At 40.4% G+C, this 15,360-nt stretch overlaps 1 protein-coding gene across 3 annotated transcripts in view; it reads left to right on the forward strand.

Moving 5' to 3' along the window:
- The first annotated feature begins 747 nt into the window (after positions 1-747).
- kif13ba (kinesin family member 13Ba) overlaps positions 748-15,360 on the forward strand; it is a 30,807-nt gene continuing 16,194 nt past the window's right edge. For 2 of the 3 annotated variants that reach the window (XM_027157042.2, XM_027157044.2), the window contains exons 1-8: positions 749-2,043; positions 4,197-4,290; positions 10,458-10,473; positions 10,599-10,659; positions 11,273-11,365; positions 12,852-13,032; positions 13,242-13,329; positions 13,564-13,698. In XM_027157042.2, coding sequence (XP_027012843.2) covers positions 1,974-2,043; positions 4,197-4,290; positions 10,458-10,473; positions 10,599-10,659; positions 11,273-11,365; positions 12,852-13,032; positions 13,242-13,329; positions 13,564-13,698 — 738 coding nt within the window. In that variant the 5' untranslated portion in view covers positions 749-1,973. Of the gene's footprint in view, positions 2,044-4,196; positions 4,291-10,457; positions 10,474-10,598; positions 10,660-11,272; positions 11,366-12,851; positions 13,033-13,241; positions 13,330-13,563; positions 13,699-15,360 lie in introns of all 3 variants that reach the window. The other variant, XM_027157043.2, reaches the window with a different exon arrangement.

Below are 15,360 nucleotides of genomic sequence, written 5' to 3' on the forward strand. Positions count from 1 at the left end.
ATTTACATCCTGTTCAATTTAATGTACTAATGATCAATGTTAGTATATTTTTATTTTAATCAGCAAAACCAAAATTTTTTTTTTTATGTATTTATGTATTTATCTGTCTAACATTTCAGAGCCATTCAACTATAATATTTAGGGACGAAATAAGTCGTGCTCTAAAATGTAACTCGACCTGATTGTGTAATCTGGAGTGGATGAAATGAGAGCTGATGTCCAGCAGATGTCGCCACAGCTTAATAATTTGACTTGTTTAACGTCCTGGGTGTAAAAACTACAATATAACTGCAAATATTTAAGCTTAAGACACAGAATTGTAATATAGATTAAAGCAAATTAATTCATTTTAAAAATTAATTATTTTAAAAGGTAGAAATGTTAAGAAATATTCTATTCATCTGGTAAGAAATGACATTATATCTGTTATTAAATTATTGCCTTAGATTGAGGTCTAATAACAAAAAAGGAATAAAAAAAATAAAAGAAATAAAAGAACGCAGTTAAGGCTGGGAGTGACGACCGTTTAATAGCATTTACATTTTTACTGGATAATTAAAATATATTCTGTTTAAATTATAGTATATATTGTATTTAAATTAATAATAAATTAAATTGTTAATATGTAGTAGATAATTTATTGACCTCACCACAATTGACCTTAACACAATGGCGCGACAAGCTGCCAAACCATCACGAACAAACGCGGAAGTGAAAGGGGCGGGGCTTATTACTGGCGACTGATGCTAATATGTTAGCTGATTTTAACGCACAGACGTGAATTCCCAGGCTGTTGCGTGTGCACTTGGTTACGACTGGAATTTCCCCAGAAAACGACGTTTTATTTCTCGTTTTATTTCTTCTCTCTCCTGGTGTGACACCGGCGAAGAAAAATGACACCGTCGTCTGGGTAAAATCTTGAAGAAATGATGTCGAATTCGCCGGGACAGATTTAATTTGATGTCACGCGCCGCTCCTCGGATGCAGTAATGAAATCTGAGGCGATTCCGTTAGCCAGTCAACGCAGTTGCTATGTAACGTTAGCTAGAGTTTTAACTTAATAACACTGTTATGGTTGTGTATTTTTTAACTTTATCTTCCGAAAGCTTTATCATATTATTTAGGTTTTTATATATCAATGATAACACATGAGTTTGACGTTAAGGTTCAGCGAGATGTCAGCTAGCTAGTTAATGAGTAAATCTACATAGATACATAACTAGCATAGCTGCCGAGTTAGCTGGTCAAATCCTTAGTTAAACAGAATAACTAGCATAGCTGCCGAGTTAGCTGGTCAAATCGTTAGTAAAACAGAATAACTAGCATAGTTGCCGAGTTAGCTGGTCAAATCGTTAGTAAAACAGAATAACTAGCATAGCTACTGATTTAACTGGTCAAATCCTTAGTAAAGAGAATAACTAGCATAGCTGAGTTAGAATAACGGACTAGTTACTCAGCTGAGGAAGGCACTTGGTTTTGCGTGTTAAGTTTACAATCCAGTCAATTTATTTTTCACTTGCACAAGACTAATCAATAGTGAATAAGTCATTCCAGCGACTATGCTAGCAGTCTGACTCAGATTAGGGTGAAGAAAATCGTGCTTTGACACTTTGACTCTGAGTTTCAGGAAGTTTGTAATTGAGGCCCTGTTTGAGTTCTAGCCGAGATTTGTGGCAGTCCAGCAGGGAGTCGGTTGGCTGTCATCTTTCTGACCGACTCTTAGGATTATTTATCATCTTAATAACTCTGACTCAACATGAAGAACTTCACAGCCAAAGCAAAGATGTGAACTGGAACACGGCTGACCTTAACATGGCGTGACTTTGCTGCCCCGGAGGCCGAAATGTTCCAGAAATAAAGAGTTCATTTCTAAGGAATCTGGTATTTGTGGACATGTTTATGGATCTGTCTACATCCAGCGTCTAGGTCTCTATCATTGGTCTTGTTTTTGAGAGCCGTGTTTGTGTGTAAACATGGGAGAAACCAGCCTGAACGACTCGAACGTCAAGGTGGCCGTCCGTGTCCGACCCATGAACCGGAGAGGTGAGACACCAAAACGTCGATCTGTCACTAACACGTATTTATTAAAGATTGGACGAGAGAGAATGTACTAATCATTCGGGTCCAATCTTTCGGTATTAAATGCATATCGATGCAAGCAAAAGGTGTAAAAGTCAAACAAAACAAAACAAAAAAAACAATTATGTGAGTGCCAATTTTTTTGAGTGTGAGTAAAGGGACATTTAGTGTTCAGAGATAGCTTTCTCTTTTGGCCTTGACCGTGATTGTGCAGCTGTCCTCGTGATGAAAATTATTAATGATTTTTAAATGCCATGGAATGATTGAACATCTAGGGTGTATTCCTGCTTCGTTCCCAGTATTCCAGGGATAGACTTTGGATCCACTGCCACCGTAACCCATATGAAGTGTCACAGGAAGTAATGCTACTTGTGAACTTGTCCCTAATGTGTGTAAATAGGCAAGGTGTTACTGCACGTTACAATAACAAAGCCGAATAGTCGGGTTATGTACAGAGCAGGATCTGTGCAGTTTATTTTACAGTACCACCAAATCATTTGCACACGGAACTGCCGCAGTGCATTGTGGGAGTTCAGGAGTGCACCGTGAGAAGTGTTGTCAGACACAGGCATCGTTCTGTTGAAACGACGAGACCCGTTAAAACATTTGCACGTGGCAGTCGGTCTCTGACCCTGGCTTGTGTTTACAAAATGGAGGTTTTATTGGAAGAGATTCATTACTGTGTCGTCATGCAAAAAGGGCACTGGAAGGGCACGGCTCTGTCCTGGTGACTTACTTGTGAAGCTACAGATGTTTCTCAGGAATAATTAACACGCACAAAATGTACACAGCATTCAGATTCTTTCAGTGCTGACTCAGATGTTGAGGTCCGGCGACCTCTGGGAGGTGAATTTTGTCACGTGAGAACACGTGTCTCACAAAATAAAGGTACTGAAGTGTGTGAAGTAGTCACATGTCGGATTTGTGTGTAAAATTCAGTCACAAGACGACTTGCATCGACCTCCAACACCTACTTGGTTTATGTTAAACACAGAGATTAAACTAATCTCTAATATTGCAGCGATTTAAGATTCCGTTTTAGACAAAAAAGTTTTTCATAGAGGTCTTTGTGATTTTATTTCTATAGACTTTCTCTGCCTTGTGTAATAATATCACTAGACCAGAGCTCACGTAGATGTCTGTCTGTCCTCGCCTTACTTCCTCAGCTTTGTATGTGTGTGTATATTAACAAAAGAAGGAAGGGAAGTCTCAGTGAGCCATAATGAACTATTTGCTAACGTTGCATAACAGCAACACATTCTCATTCCCATACACATATTTCAGATGGTCGACAAAAACCACCTCAAGTCCAAAATTCCTGAGCGAGGAAATTGTCGAACATTTGAATAATTTCCTGACACTCCGTTTTGACAGGAAAGCAATGAGATCACCTGCTTATCTGTTGTCAGACTAATGTGTAGTTATTGTGATCAATGAGGCGGCATTATTAACTTATTGATTATTCAGTTATGCTGAGATGATGATTGATTTTTTTTTTTTTTACAAATTTATTTACAGTTTTTTTCTTACGAGTCTTGTATTTATTTCTCTGTTTATCTTATTTAGGGAAGTTGAAAGTAATTATAGTATGACAGATGTTTCTACACGTTTTTTCTCCCAGCTGTAAGCTCCTGTAAGCGCTCCCGGTTTCTCCTCCAGGCCCTGGGCTCTGGGCAGAGGCAGGAAACCGAGGTTTCCTCTTTAAACCATGCTGCTCGTTGGCATTTTGGTTCCATGCCGTGTCGTGTCCTTTCCAAGGATTTCTGAGTCAGGGACATTTCCTCTATTAGTTTCCAACACCGAGCTTCTAAAACACTGTTCGTTGTGACACATTTATGCCTCAGATTCTTTTTTTGTGTTGCTAAGATTGATCTGTTTTGAACGTGGTTGCTAAAAACGTGTTAACATTAAATTAAACCTCAGCTTGTAAGCTTTGTGTGTGTGTTTGTCTTTAGCAGGTGTATTGTAAAGACTGGTACTTAAAGTAATTCATTGTTTGGACCTCAACTCTCTCTCGAACAAAGCCAAACGTTTCCACTTCCTGTTTTGTACAATTTTGTTCTTGAATAGCAGTGTTGAACTTTGAATCTGATTTTTTTTTTCATGTTTGTCAACAGAAAAGGACTTGAACACAAAATGTGTGATCGAGATGGAAGGGAACCAAACCTTCCTCCATCCAGCGAGTGGGAATCTGGGAAAAGCCGACTCGAGGTGAGCTCACATCCGAGCATAGGTTTCATATAGGCTTCAGAGAACCGACCTTCTTGTTCTAAAAAAATCTACTATGTTTAATACAGAGCCACAAAACTTTAATAAACCTTGATTTCATATCAGAATTACTGTTGTAACGAGGAACAGAACCATGTGATGTAAATGAGCGGTGTAGAAAAGGCTGCTTCCTGGGCGATCAGAAGAGGAATGATCCTTACTTAGTGCTCAGTGGCTCAAGATAAGCTCTGATCTTTTCAACATTCTTTCTGCCTGCATGGAACGACCGCCTGAGACGTTCCTCTTTCCTTTCACACGTTGCAGAAACAGAAATTAGAGCCGGGTCACGTGACTGTAAAACATCAACGTTGCACTTTTTTCTGGTTCTCACGTAAAACATAAGTGAGGAAGAAAACACACCTTGTCCCTATGTGTAGATATTCAACAGCAGGGTGGTGTGATGAAGGCGAGTCACGGTTACCACCATAATAAAGGGGGTTATTTTCCGCTAACAGAACGTTCTAACCAAAGCGTTTTATAACAGATCTTCTCTCTAAAGAAACAAACATGCTGCTTGACCTTGAAATGTCTTAAAACTTGAAGTTATAGCTTTATCCCTGATCCTGGAGACTCCTTACTTCCTTACATGATGGAGAATGAACATCTTACAAACCACAATGTTCTCACACTTATCATCAGCTATAGAATCAGTAATGATTTCGATTTTTACACTCGTGTGTTTGACGACCGCTTTCATAGTCCAAATATTGTTCAAATTAACTCATAGTGGAGAATTAAAGGTCTTGTCAGTGTGTAATGTGATGGAGTCTCGTTGCTGATATCGCTAAGGTGTGTGTGTGTGTGTGTGTGTGTGTTGGGTGTAATGCTGTATACAACCTGTCAAAACTCTGCTGTGTCAGGACATAACTCTCCTCCTTTTGACTTTTCCCTATTTTATTCAGCCCTCTGTTACCGTGGCAACTCTGTATGGGGTGGGGGGGTTTAACCCTAGGTCGCCTCCGCCAAAGGATGGTTCTGCATGTAAGACAGGAGAGCATAGAAGTTAGCTTTAGCATCTGTTGGCCATAAACACTTGTTTTATGGCACTAAACAAGAGAGCACCATTTGCGGCTTTCTCTCGACTTAGCGTGCGGACAAAAGGAGACACTTTAAACTTGGAAGTGAATGGATGCGCCGCCTGCTGCCTTCACACAACGGACAGTTTAATTGCACGCCGGAGTTCATGTGCCGAATGTATGCTCGTGTTAACGCCACACCAGATGCCCCCGATGGCGGGGTTCACATGGGCGCAACATGGCTGCCTGCACCTCCTGCACACTCTCATTCAAATTCATTGTTCAGGTGGGCGTTAGAGAACATACGGCATTCCCCCTTCCCCTGCGTCACACCAGACATCGCTCTCTTCCTTTTGTCACGGACAGGAATCCTTTCCATGTCTTCATGTGAACGTTCTCATCTCAGCACGGCTTCAGGCAGCTCACGCCGCGTACTCGGACGGGTCTTAGTGCCTGACACTTAACCAAACTGAGATCGCAGGAAATAGACTCAGCAAAAAGTAATTTACTAAAAGCATAAAATGAGTCCTCGCTAATTTGGAAGATTAGGGGTTTAATCTTCAATGTGGTTTAATTTTGGACTGAATTTTTATTATCTTCCCTCCTTTTTGTTGTTAAATAATTGTTAGATTTTTATATATATATATATATATATATATATATATATATATATATATATATATATATATATATATATATATATATATAGATATATTCTTAAACCAGATCCTCTTCCTTTGCTATCGGTTGAAGCAGTTAGGTGACGATCAGGTCTGCGTTCTTTAGTTCATGGTGTGTGGATCAGCGTTTTACTGCACCTTTATTTGTTAAAGGTGTGATAATGAGTGTGTGTGTGTGTGTGTGTATACTTCATCCGGTGATGACGAGACTCTTTAAGGAACCTTTGCATTTATGAGTTAACAAAGAGGCAATTCGACGAAGGCGAACTTTTAAATAAAAGAGTTTAAGGTGCAACTGTTTCTCTTTAGTTACTTACCGGTACAGTAACTCGTAAAATATGTAAAGCACGAACAAAAATAGAGGAACAATTAATGCCATGGCTTAGAGCAGGTGTTGTGTTGGGGTGAACTTCCTGTCACTTTATAGAGACTCTTCATCTCAGTCTGAATTTAGCAAGTGCGCAGTGCAGACGGGTAAATCTCCTGAGAGCATCAAATAGACTCCAGAATAAAGATTTTTAAACATTATTTATCTTCATCTGTTAACTCATACCTCATATAATCAGATTTTACAAATCTTGCCTAACACACCTTTACAAACAGCTCATCAGAATATCTTTGATATCTGGAATTTTCAACATTTCCAGACGGACCGTAACTTCACCTCACTTCACGTCACTTCACATCACAACAGAGACAGCTTGTTATTTTACTTGTGGAATTTTGGTGACGTGCTTCACATGCTGTGTCAAACCTATCAAGTTTTCAGCCTTACAGCTGTTCTCTGGATTTAGGGCTACATCTGGCAACATCTGTGACATCTCACCACATCTTCAACCACAGGCTTAGAGATTATTACGTTCTTTTGTTAAAAGAAAAACCAAAAATCCTTATTACTGAAATTTTACCGCTGAGTCTGGATGTGGCAGAAAACACTGCAACTTATTTTTCTTAGTTCTAAAACAGAGCCGAAATACTAACATTAGGCCGTCAGCACTAGTTCAGCGAGGACGTCAGCGACTTCAAACAACTGATTCGGAGCGCGCAAAAATATTTATTCGAACTAAGCTGGGAAAATTCAATTAAACAAAAGTCTTTGTCAATATAGACAAGTTCAGTCCAGTGAAATTATAATATTTTTGCTTAGCCAAGCTTGTTCTTGCGCTGAGGCCAGAGCACAGGGTCAGTCAGTTAGTCAGTCTTTCCATCGTCAAACTCTGTTTCCTCTCCGACCCCCCGCCACCCCAGAAGGCTAGACCCTGCAGCTTGGCCTATTTTGTATTCGTGTGAGCCAATGCAAATGTCTTCCTGACTGTAATGTAGGTCAGATTCGGTACACAGCGTCACATCTCCACTCACAAGCTTGTGTATTCATTTACAACTGAAGCGGAATGTCTTTTTTTCTTTTTTTCTTTTTTAAATGATCTCCAGTGATAGAAGGATTAAGTACACGAATAATATTTAGGCTGCTTGTCTCATCTTCCTGACATTTTTGTCATGTGGTATGTGGTCATAAGGTTAGACGCGGAGGTCGGCGTGCCTCTTAATCACCTCGATGACTCGCCTCGCACTGACAGCTGCCTCTGAGCAACAGCATCGATACTCTATTGAGATCTTAGTCAGAGTTCGAAGGCAGCATCACATGCACCGATTCAATATCTCGATTACTTAATGCAGGGACTTTGTTTATGTGGGGTTTAACAAAGACATAATTGAGAGTACAGTTTAAGGTTGTAGATTCGTAGCGACCGTCTCGTGTCCCGTTCTCCGGCACTGCAGGTGGTGCTGTTAAAATTACAGGAAAAATTTATACAGCTTGCTCTATTTGCATTAAACCTAATTGTTAATGTCGGGCTCACACGTTCACATCAGCTGAATCATGCGAGCGCTACGGTAACGGATAAGGAGCTAATAAACTGTAATGACCGTTTCCATGGCAACAGTAAGAAGGTGGCCAGCCGCTCATCAGATCATACGTGTTGGAACGAATCAATCTTTGGTGGTGGTGGTGGTCCTTTGATTCTCATGCCTGTGGTGCTGTTTTATAAAGTTTCACACGGAGGGAAAATCTTAAATTTATGTAAGAGGACTGAAAGAAATGCTTTGTGTGGTGTCCTCCTCCTGTCCATCTCCAAGCGCTTAATTGATTCAGTGTTCGTGTATACATAGAAACCAGGTGGGCAGGACAGTGGTCTCATCACAGAAAAATGGATGAGACGCTCGATTAATCGTTAATTAGCATAGATTATTTTTAAGTGCCATACATCTGGAGAAGAAGAAAATGATCTAATTAGGTAGACTACATTTTTCCTTGTTGATAGTTTTTTTACACCTTTTGCATTTGGAAACATTTTGCGGTTTTGGAGATTGAAGAAAATATCTGAATATTACCTTCGAACATGTGACCGCCTTCTTCTTAAGACGTATTAAAGAAACGTTGTCGTTGTTGTATATTAATAATAATTAATATTTGATGCAAAACGCGTGTGTTTATATTTAGGGTTGCTTTTTAACCTATGGTTTGAGGAACCTTCTCCCTGTATCATTGAATGTCTTGCTCTAGTGGAGCTGAAGGCCTAAGTCAGTGGCTGAAACTCAGACCTTTTGTTAGCCAGCAGTTATTTAGGATCCTGTCGAGCCCTGCTGTAATAAATGATAGGAATTTAGGAGCACGCTGTGTGCACTGCTCGCCTCATCCACGGATTTCTAACTGTGCAGCTATGCAGGAGTGGCAACTGTCTCAGGGGAAATGAATAGTGTGTGTGTGTGTGTGTGTGTGTGTAAAAGAGTCTGTACACAGTGCAGCAGTGCAGCAGCTGCAGATGCAATCCCCACACTGTCAGTGCTCGCTCATATAACCAGCACTCTGCAGTTCAGAAATGAAAGCTGATGCACAGAAGCTTGCCGGTAAAGAAACCCGATGAGGATTAGACTTTAAAACACTCACAACCTAAAAATTCTGCCTATTTACCCCCATCGTCCAGCCTGGTTGTGATTTATTTATTTATTTATTTATTTATTTTTTTACTCACATGTCACAAAGGTATTTTGGGTTAATAATAACCACATGCTTGACTACAAGGGTTAACAAGAAGACATCGTAAGTCTTACAGTACGGACACAAGTCGGTTAGATGAACTAATGCCTTTTTACTTTTAACTATCACACACACACACACACACACACTATCAACAACTCAACACCAATTGATTTTTAGCTGTATATTTAAATCTATATTGTATAAAGGTTTAGGAAGTCATCTTTCTTGTTAATTTTATCAGACATTACAGTCCCAGAATGAGCTGTTCCAACAATAATCTCTTCTCTGTGACAGGATGAACCGATTCGTACACACAATCTCCGTATTTTTTTGGCTTCCAAACAAAATTCACGTCAATCCTGCATGTCTCACCAGCAGCCGCCACCGAAAACGCTCCACAGGGGGCTGAATCGCTTCCAGCTTGCTTTGCAGCATGACGGGAGACTCTGGCGTTCCGCTTGTTATCCAGCGACAGAGCTCTCAGAGACATGGCCTGATTTTAAACGACAAGCCGAGCCCCGGGTCACTCGAACCAAAACGCTGTTTTGCTTTCTCATTCGCTTCACTGGCTTTTCAGACTGCGCTCTCTGCTTAATAAAGACTGCAGGAGTTTCCACCGATAACACACGCAATATTATTAAATTTTTAAATGCGAGAAGAAATCAAGTGACTAATTGCCTGTGTTAGTGGTAAAGAATGCAAATATTTCTAATGAAGCAAAAGAATCAGTTTCTCATAGCAGTGTTTCTCGCTGCCTTTACAACATAATCACCACATATGAAAGCTAAAATACAAACAAATTATTATGGGTTCCTTTTAAAAACATGACCGACAGAATAATTATGTGTTGTAATAATTAATATTATCATGTTACGATTTTATTTGATATTACAAAATTAATACTGCGATATGGTGACAATTCGGTTGTGTGTGTGTGTGTGTTGGGATGTCCTGAAGTCATAGAACAGCTCTGAGTCACGGCTCCCGCTGTGTGTTTACTCTGTCCTCTCAACTCTCTCTCTCTCTCTCTCTCTCTCTCTCTCTCTCTCTCACCGAGTGATGGTGTCTTTGTGTTCAGGTTCACTGAGCAAAGTACAGCTGATAACATGGCCTCAGGGTTTAGTTTTCTGGGTCCTAGTGCATGTTAACTTTACTGATTTATCGGCTATTTCGGTTCCCAGAATGTCTGATTCATATATTGTTGTCCTTGTATTATTTCCTAGAACAGTACTAAATGCTGTATGTTTGTTCATTTAGTAGAATGTTTTTATTCCAGAAACTCTGAGTTAACTCTGATAATCAGTGTGATTATTAAAAGTCTGATGTATTTTCTTCCCCATACTCGCACCGTTACCGTGTTGGACCGTCCTGCAGCAGGAGTCAGCCCAAGGTAATCTAATCTAATGGCTTTCTTTACTGCATCCTACATTATAAATCAGTCATACAAGCAAAGCAGCTTAAGATGTTTACCCCTTTAATCTTATTGAAATCTCTGGTCGTTTCTCCGTCCTTTAGGTTTTCGCATACGATTACTGCTTCTGGTCCATAGACGAATCAGAAAAGGAAAAATATGCAGGTATTGTTTGGACCTCTTTTCTGTCAGATCTGCTTTTTTAACACAACGCAGTAGCAGATTCATGAGCTTTTGGACACGTGAATCTGAAATAATTGACCGATTCTAACTCCCTGATAACATCACTGATACTCCCTGATACTATTCTCCACATTTCACATTTGTATTGGTTTCGTTTTGACCGCTATATAATTATACGCATGACTCCGCCCTCATGGGTGGAGCCGGATCAGGCTTTAAAAAAAAAAGACAAAATGGACTGTTGTGAGAGCTTAAAAAATACTTTTATAGGTCCATAATGTAATGAAAATGATAATTAGGAAAAAATTAGTACTTTAAACACAGCCCTCGTGTCTGCTGCAGGAAACATTCTCCCGATTTTACAGGGAACTTTAGACAAGCGGTTTATAAAAGAGCCGTGTATCTGTGTCTCCATGGTTGTCAGGTCTGCGTTTATAAACGAGTTTCTGTATGCTCTCACCGAGTGTTAATTATTTATCATTATCACTCTCATTATCATTATAGCACAAGAAAAATACCCCCTTTCTAAGCACGGAGCAGTGAAGCAGCGGTGGGTTTATAGACGTTCTGTGGAACTGACACTGTTTATTTGCAGGACAAGACATGGTGTTTCAGTGCCTCGGGGAGAGTCTGTTACACAACGCCTTCCAGGGATACAACGCTTGTATCTTTGCATATGGGCAAACCGGTGAGACACACTCCATACACAGCCATCTCTGTTTGACCCAGTTCTATATATATATAAATTTCAAATTATTTTGATACATTAAAGGTGAGGTCTCCGTTGTTTGAAAGCCAATGTTGACATATAAAATCACCAAAACAAACACACCCCTAACCCAAATGGGTCCCACCCCTGTATCGATAGCTCCGCCCACACATACATACGTAACACAAGCGACTAATGGAAAGAACTGTGTGTTTATCATAGCTGAAGGGAAGAACGATACGATTGTAGATAAACAAACAAGTAAAAATGACACACAAGCATAATCATGTAAAGGACAAAGGCATATATTAGTTCTGTGTAACAAAGCAAAACCAACGTTACTCACCTATCGAGAAGGAAAAAAGCACCTCGGCGTCTTAAGTAAAGTCGGCCACATATTCACAGGTCGGAGTTTCCCGAGTCGATAACTCCTGAGCTAAACGCTGTTACTACACAAAACGCGGTTGTAGCTGCCTCTCTACATTACTACGATAGAAAAGAGGTGTTATTTGTGTAGTAACAGCGTTTAGCTCAGGAGTTATTGACTCGGGAAACTCCAACCTGTGAATATGTGGCCAACTTCCTGCTCCTTCAGTTCTCTCCAGCGCTGGAAAGCTGATCCTATATTAACACGTCCTACTTCTTGCCTTAACGTAAGTCTTTCTTCTCTTTCTTTCTTTGTTTTTATCCTCCATGTCAATGTTAAAACCGCTTTCTGCTAATGAACACTCTCTCTGCCCATATCGACCAGACACGCCCCTTTCTGCTTATTGGCTACACGTTAGTCTTGTGTTTTGTTAGTCATCCCGACTCAGTTTTCTGAAGCATTTTTCAAACAACGGAGACCCCACCTTTAACTATCAAAAGGGTTATTTGTGAGTTTTAGATACCGTATTACCGGCAATTTGTGAGCAAGCCAAAAATAGCACGATTTGCATTTGTTGTGCATCATAGAAATGCTTTCTAATATCCGATATGATAGTTTTGTCAAATCGCCCATCCCTACTTCACATCATCTCTTTAAACAAGCGTGTGTTTGTGTGCACGCATGTTTTAGTTAGCTAGGACTTATTAGAGGATGTTTACTGAATTATTAGGGATGTTTATGTATGTGACTCACTCTAAGATGACTGGAACATTCCTGGTTAATTTCCTAAATTAAGTGCCACACCTATAAGTGGGTCTTTCTTTACACTGACTGCAGTCTGTGTGTCTCTCTGTATGTCTGTCCCTCTGTGTGTCTCTCCATGTGATCTGTGGGTGTCTGTGTGTCTCTCTCTCTCTGTGTGTGTCTCTCTCTCTCGCTTTCTAACTCTGTGTCTCTCTCTCTCTCTGTCTCTCTCTCGCTCTCTCTCTCTCTCTCTCTCTGTGTCTGTCTCTCTCTGTGTCTCTCTTTCTCTCTGTGTCTCTCTCGCTCTCTCTCCCTGTTTGTGCATCTATGTGTCTGTCTCCATGTGTGTTGTAGGCTCGGGGAAGTCGTACACAATGATGGGTTCGGCTGACCAGCCCGGTCTGATCCCCCGGCTCTGCAGCTCACTGTTTGAGCGCACGCTGCAGCACCAGCGAAAGGAGGAGAGCTTCACCGTGGAGGTCTCTTACATGGAGATCTACAACGAGAAAGTTCGGGACCTCCTCGATCCTAAGGGGTGAGGATCAGCACATGACCTCGAGCCCTACTTATGTTTTTATTGATTTAACATTTCTGAGACCTTGACCAGCAACAAGCTGCAAAAAAAATAAAATTATTAGCTGTCAATCATATTAAGATTTATATAATTTTCATAATATCTGCCAAGCTGCTTCTTTAATGTTGGCGGTCGTGATGATCAATTTTAACTTTACTGTTTTTTCACAGGAGTCGTCAGGCTCTGAAAGTACGAGAACACAAAGTCCTGGGACCTTACGTGGATGGACTCTCTCGACTCGCCGTGGCGTGCTACAAGGTAAGCGTCTAGTACGGGCAAGAAATCATTACGAAACCATTGCTATTTTTACCCAACATGTCTTTACAGCTGCTTGCGCTATACAATGTCACACAATTTTGTTAATAGATTTTCACTCAGCTGCACATATATTTTCTTAAGTTTATCCCAAAAAATATTTGTCTACTTCACACACTTGTGCGATATTTTATGAGCTTATCAACTTCTCCTCTTTGTTCTTCTTTGTCCCTGCAGGACATCGAGTCCTTAATGTCCGAGGGGAATAAATCTCGCACCGTCGCGGCCACCAACATGAACGAAGAGAGCAGTCGCTCCCATGCCGTTTTCAAAATCATCCTCACACACACACTTCGTGACCTGCAGTCAGGGGTAAGGCCCATCCCCGATGACATCATCATCCCATCCATATTTGCCTTTAATACAAATGAGCTTTCACCATTTCTGTTCCTCTTCGAGTTGAAGTTTCATTTTAAAGTACATTAATCTTTCCCCAAATTAACACACCAGGTTAAGTGGGATTTCTGGAATCTTTCAGGAGCAATTTTCTAATTTTAGTTTATTTTATTACGTAATTTTTATCTTTCCGTAATCTTCATTATTTGTTTAAATTAAGAAACCGGCTTTGTAGTCAGACATGATTTATTCTGAGGTTTTTTCTCTCTCTATTTATGGTTATTAAACTCACTCCAGCATGCAAATAAACCTGCTAATAAATCTACTAACATTGACCTGATATCTGCTTGTCCTGACGTGTCCAGTCCAAATTGAGTATCATTTCACAGTTAGTTAGGACCCTGGTTCTGAATCGTGCAAGGTGCCTAAATATTCCTCCTCTTACTAATCAGCTAATCATCAGTAAATGTAGCTGAAATCGTACAGCTCTCGAACACACGCGAGTACTGACCCTCCAATCAGAAGGAAAATCGATAAATAAGTCATGCCGTTCCCTGACTCGAGTGTCTGCTGATCTCAGTGCCGCGTGCTTGTGTCACCGTGTCCTTCTGCGCTGACTGTTTTATCCGATAAGATCGCTTGACTTCCAGATCAATAATTCAGCAGTGACTGAAGCGCACCCATGAAGCGACTGTCGCGTTTGCTTTCAGTGCGGTGCACTGAGCACAGAGCTTTTGACTAGCTCACGGCTTCATGAGCTATTTTCCATGCAAAGTGTGTCGTTTGAATCCGAGAGCAGGTGTGGCTTTCTGATTCATCTCGACTGATTCATCTTCCTCCAGCGTTTTATTGCTCATTATTACTGGGAGGGATAAAGGGACTGATTGTGTTTTTAGTAAGGTCTGTGCTTGTCTGTCTGTCCTTACTTCATAAGGCAAAGGGGAAACAATGGACGCTTGTGTCCTGTTTGGCACGGCCTCGCTCCCTTTCATTCACGCTCAGCTGGAGAATTCGGCCCAGTTTGGGCAGTAGGGTCGTCCTCATCACAAATCTGTTTCTACATGAAAACAAAGTAAATGAAAATGTCAGTTTACCTTTGTATTGGTTTAACAGCAACACCAATAGGATCTTGTGATACTCAGGGATGGGGATTGCTCCACTGTTTGGTGTTTAATTGGTGAAGTATATCTATCACCAATGTTTGAATGTTTGTAAGATTTATTAGGTATTCTCATTATAACCAGCAGATGAACCGATTGCCAAGATCACAGCAAGGTAAAATGGCTGAAACTATTTTCTTTCACTAGCTACCTTCCTGTTTGAGGAGGTGTTTGTGACGGAGGCACCGTTGTCAACAAGTTCTCCTTGTTCTTGTTATCATCTTTAACTTAATTAAACAACATGCATCTTTACAATATAGCCAAATCTGTTAAAGAAACACTTTTGATTCAAGCAGTTTTTCTATCCTGAGCTTAACAATGGTGTAACAGTGCGCACGCTGGAATAACCTCGGCTGCTCCTGCTGGTGGAAAATAAAGTGTTGGCCTTGCTCATGTTTTTAAATGGTCTGTGGAAAAAACACCCAATGTGAAGATTTTAATTTGATCTCTCTCTCTCTCTCTCTCTCTCTCTCTCTCT

Source organism: Tachysurus fulvidraco, chromosome 12 (assembly GCF_022655615.1).
Source record: "Tachysurus fulvidraco isolate hzauxx_2018 chromosome 12, HZAU_PFXX_2.0, whole genome shotgun sequence".
Classification (NCBI taxonomy): domain Eukaryota; kingdom Metazoa; phylum Chordata; class Actinopteri; order Siluriformes; family Bagridae; genus Tachysurus; species Tachysurus fulvidraco.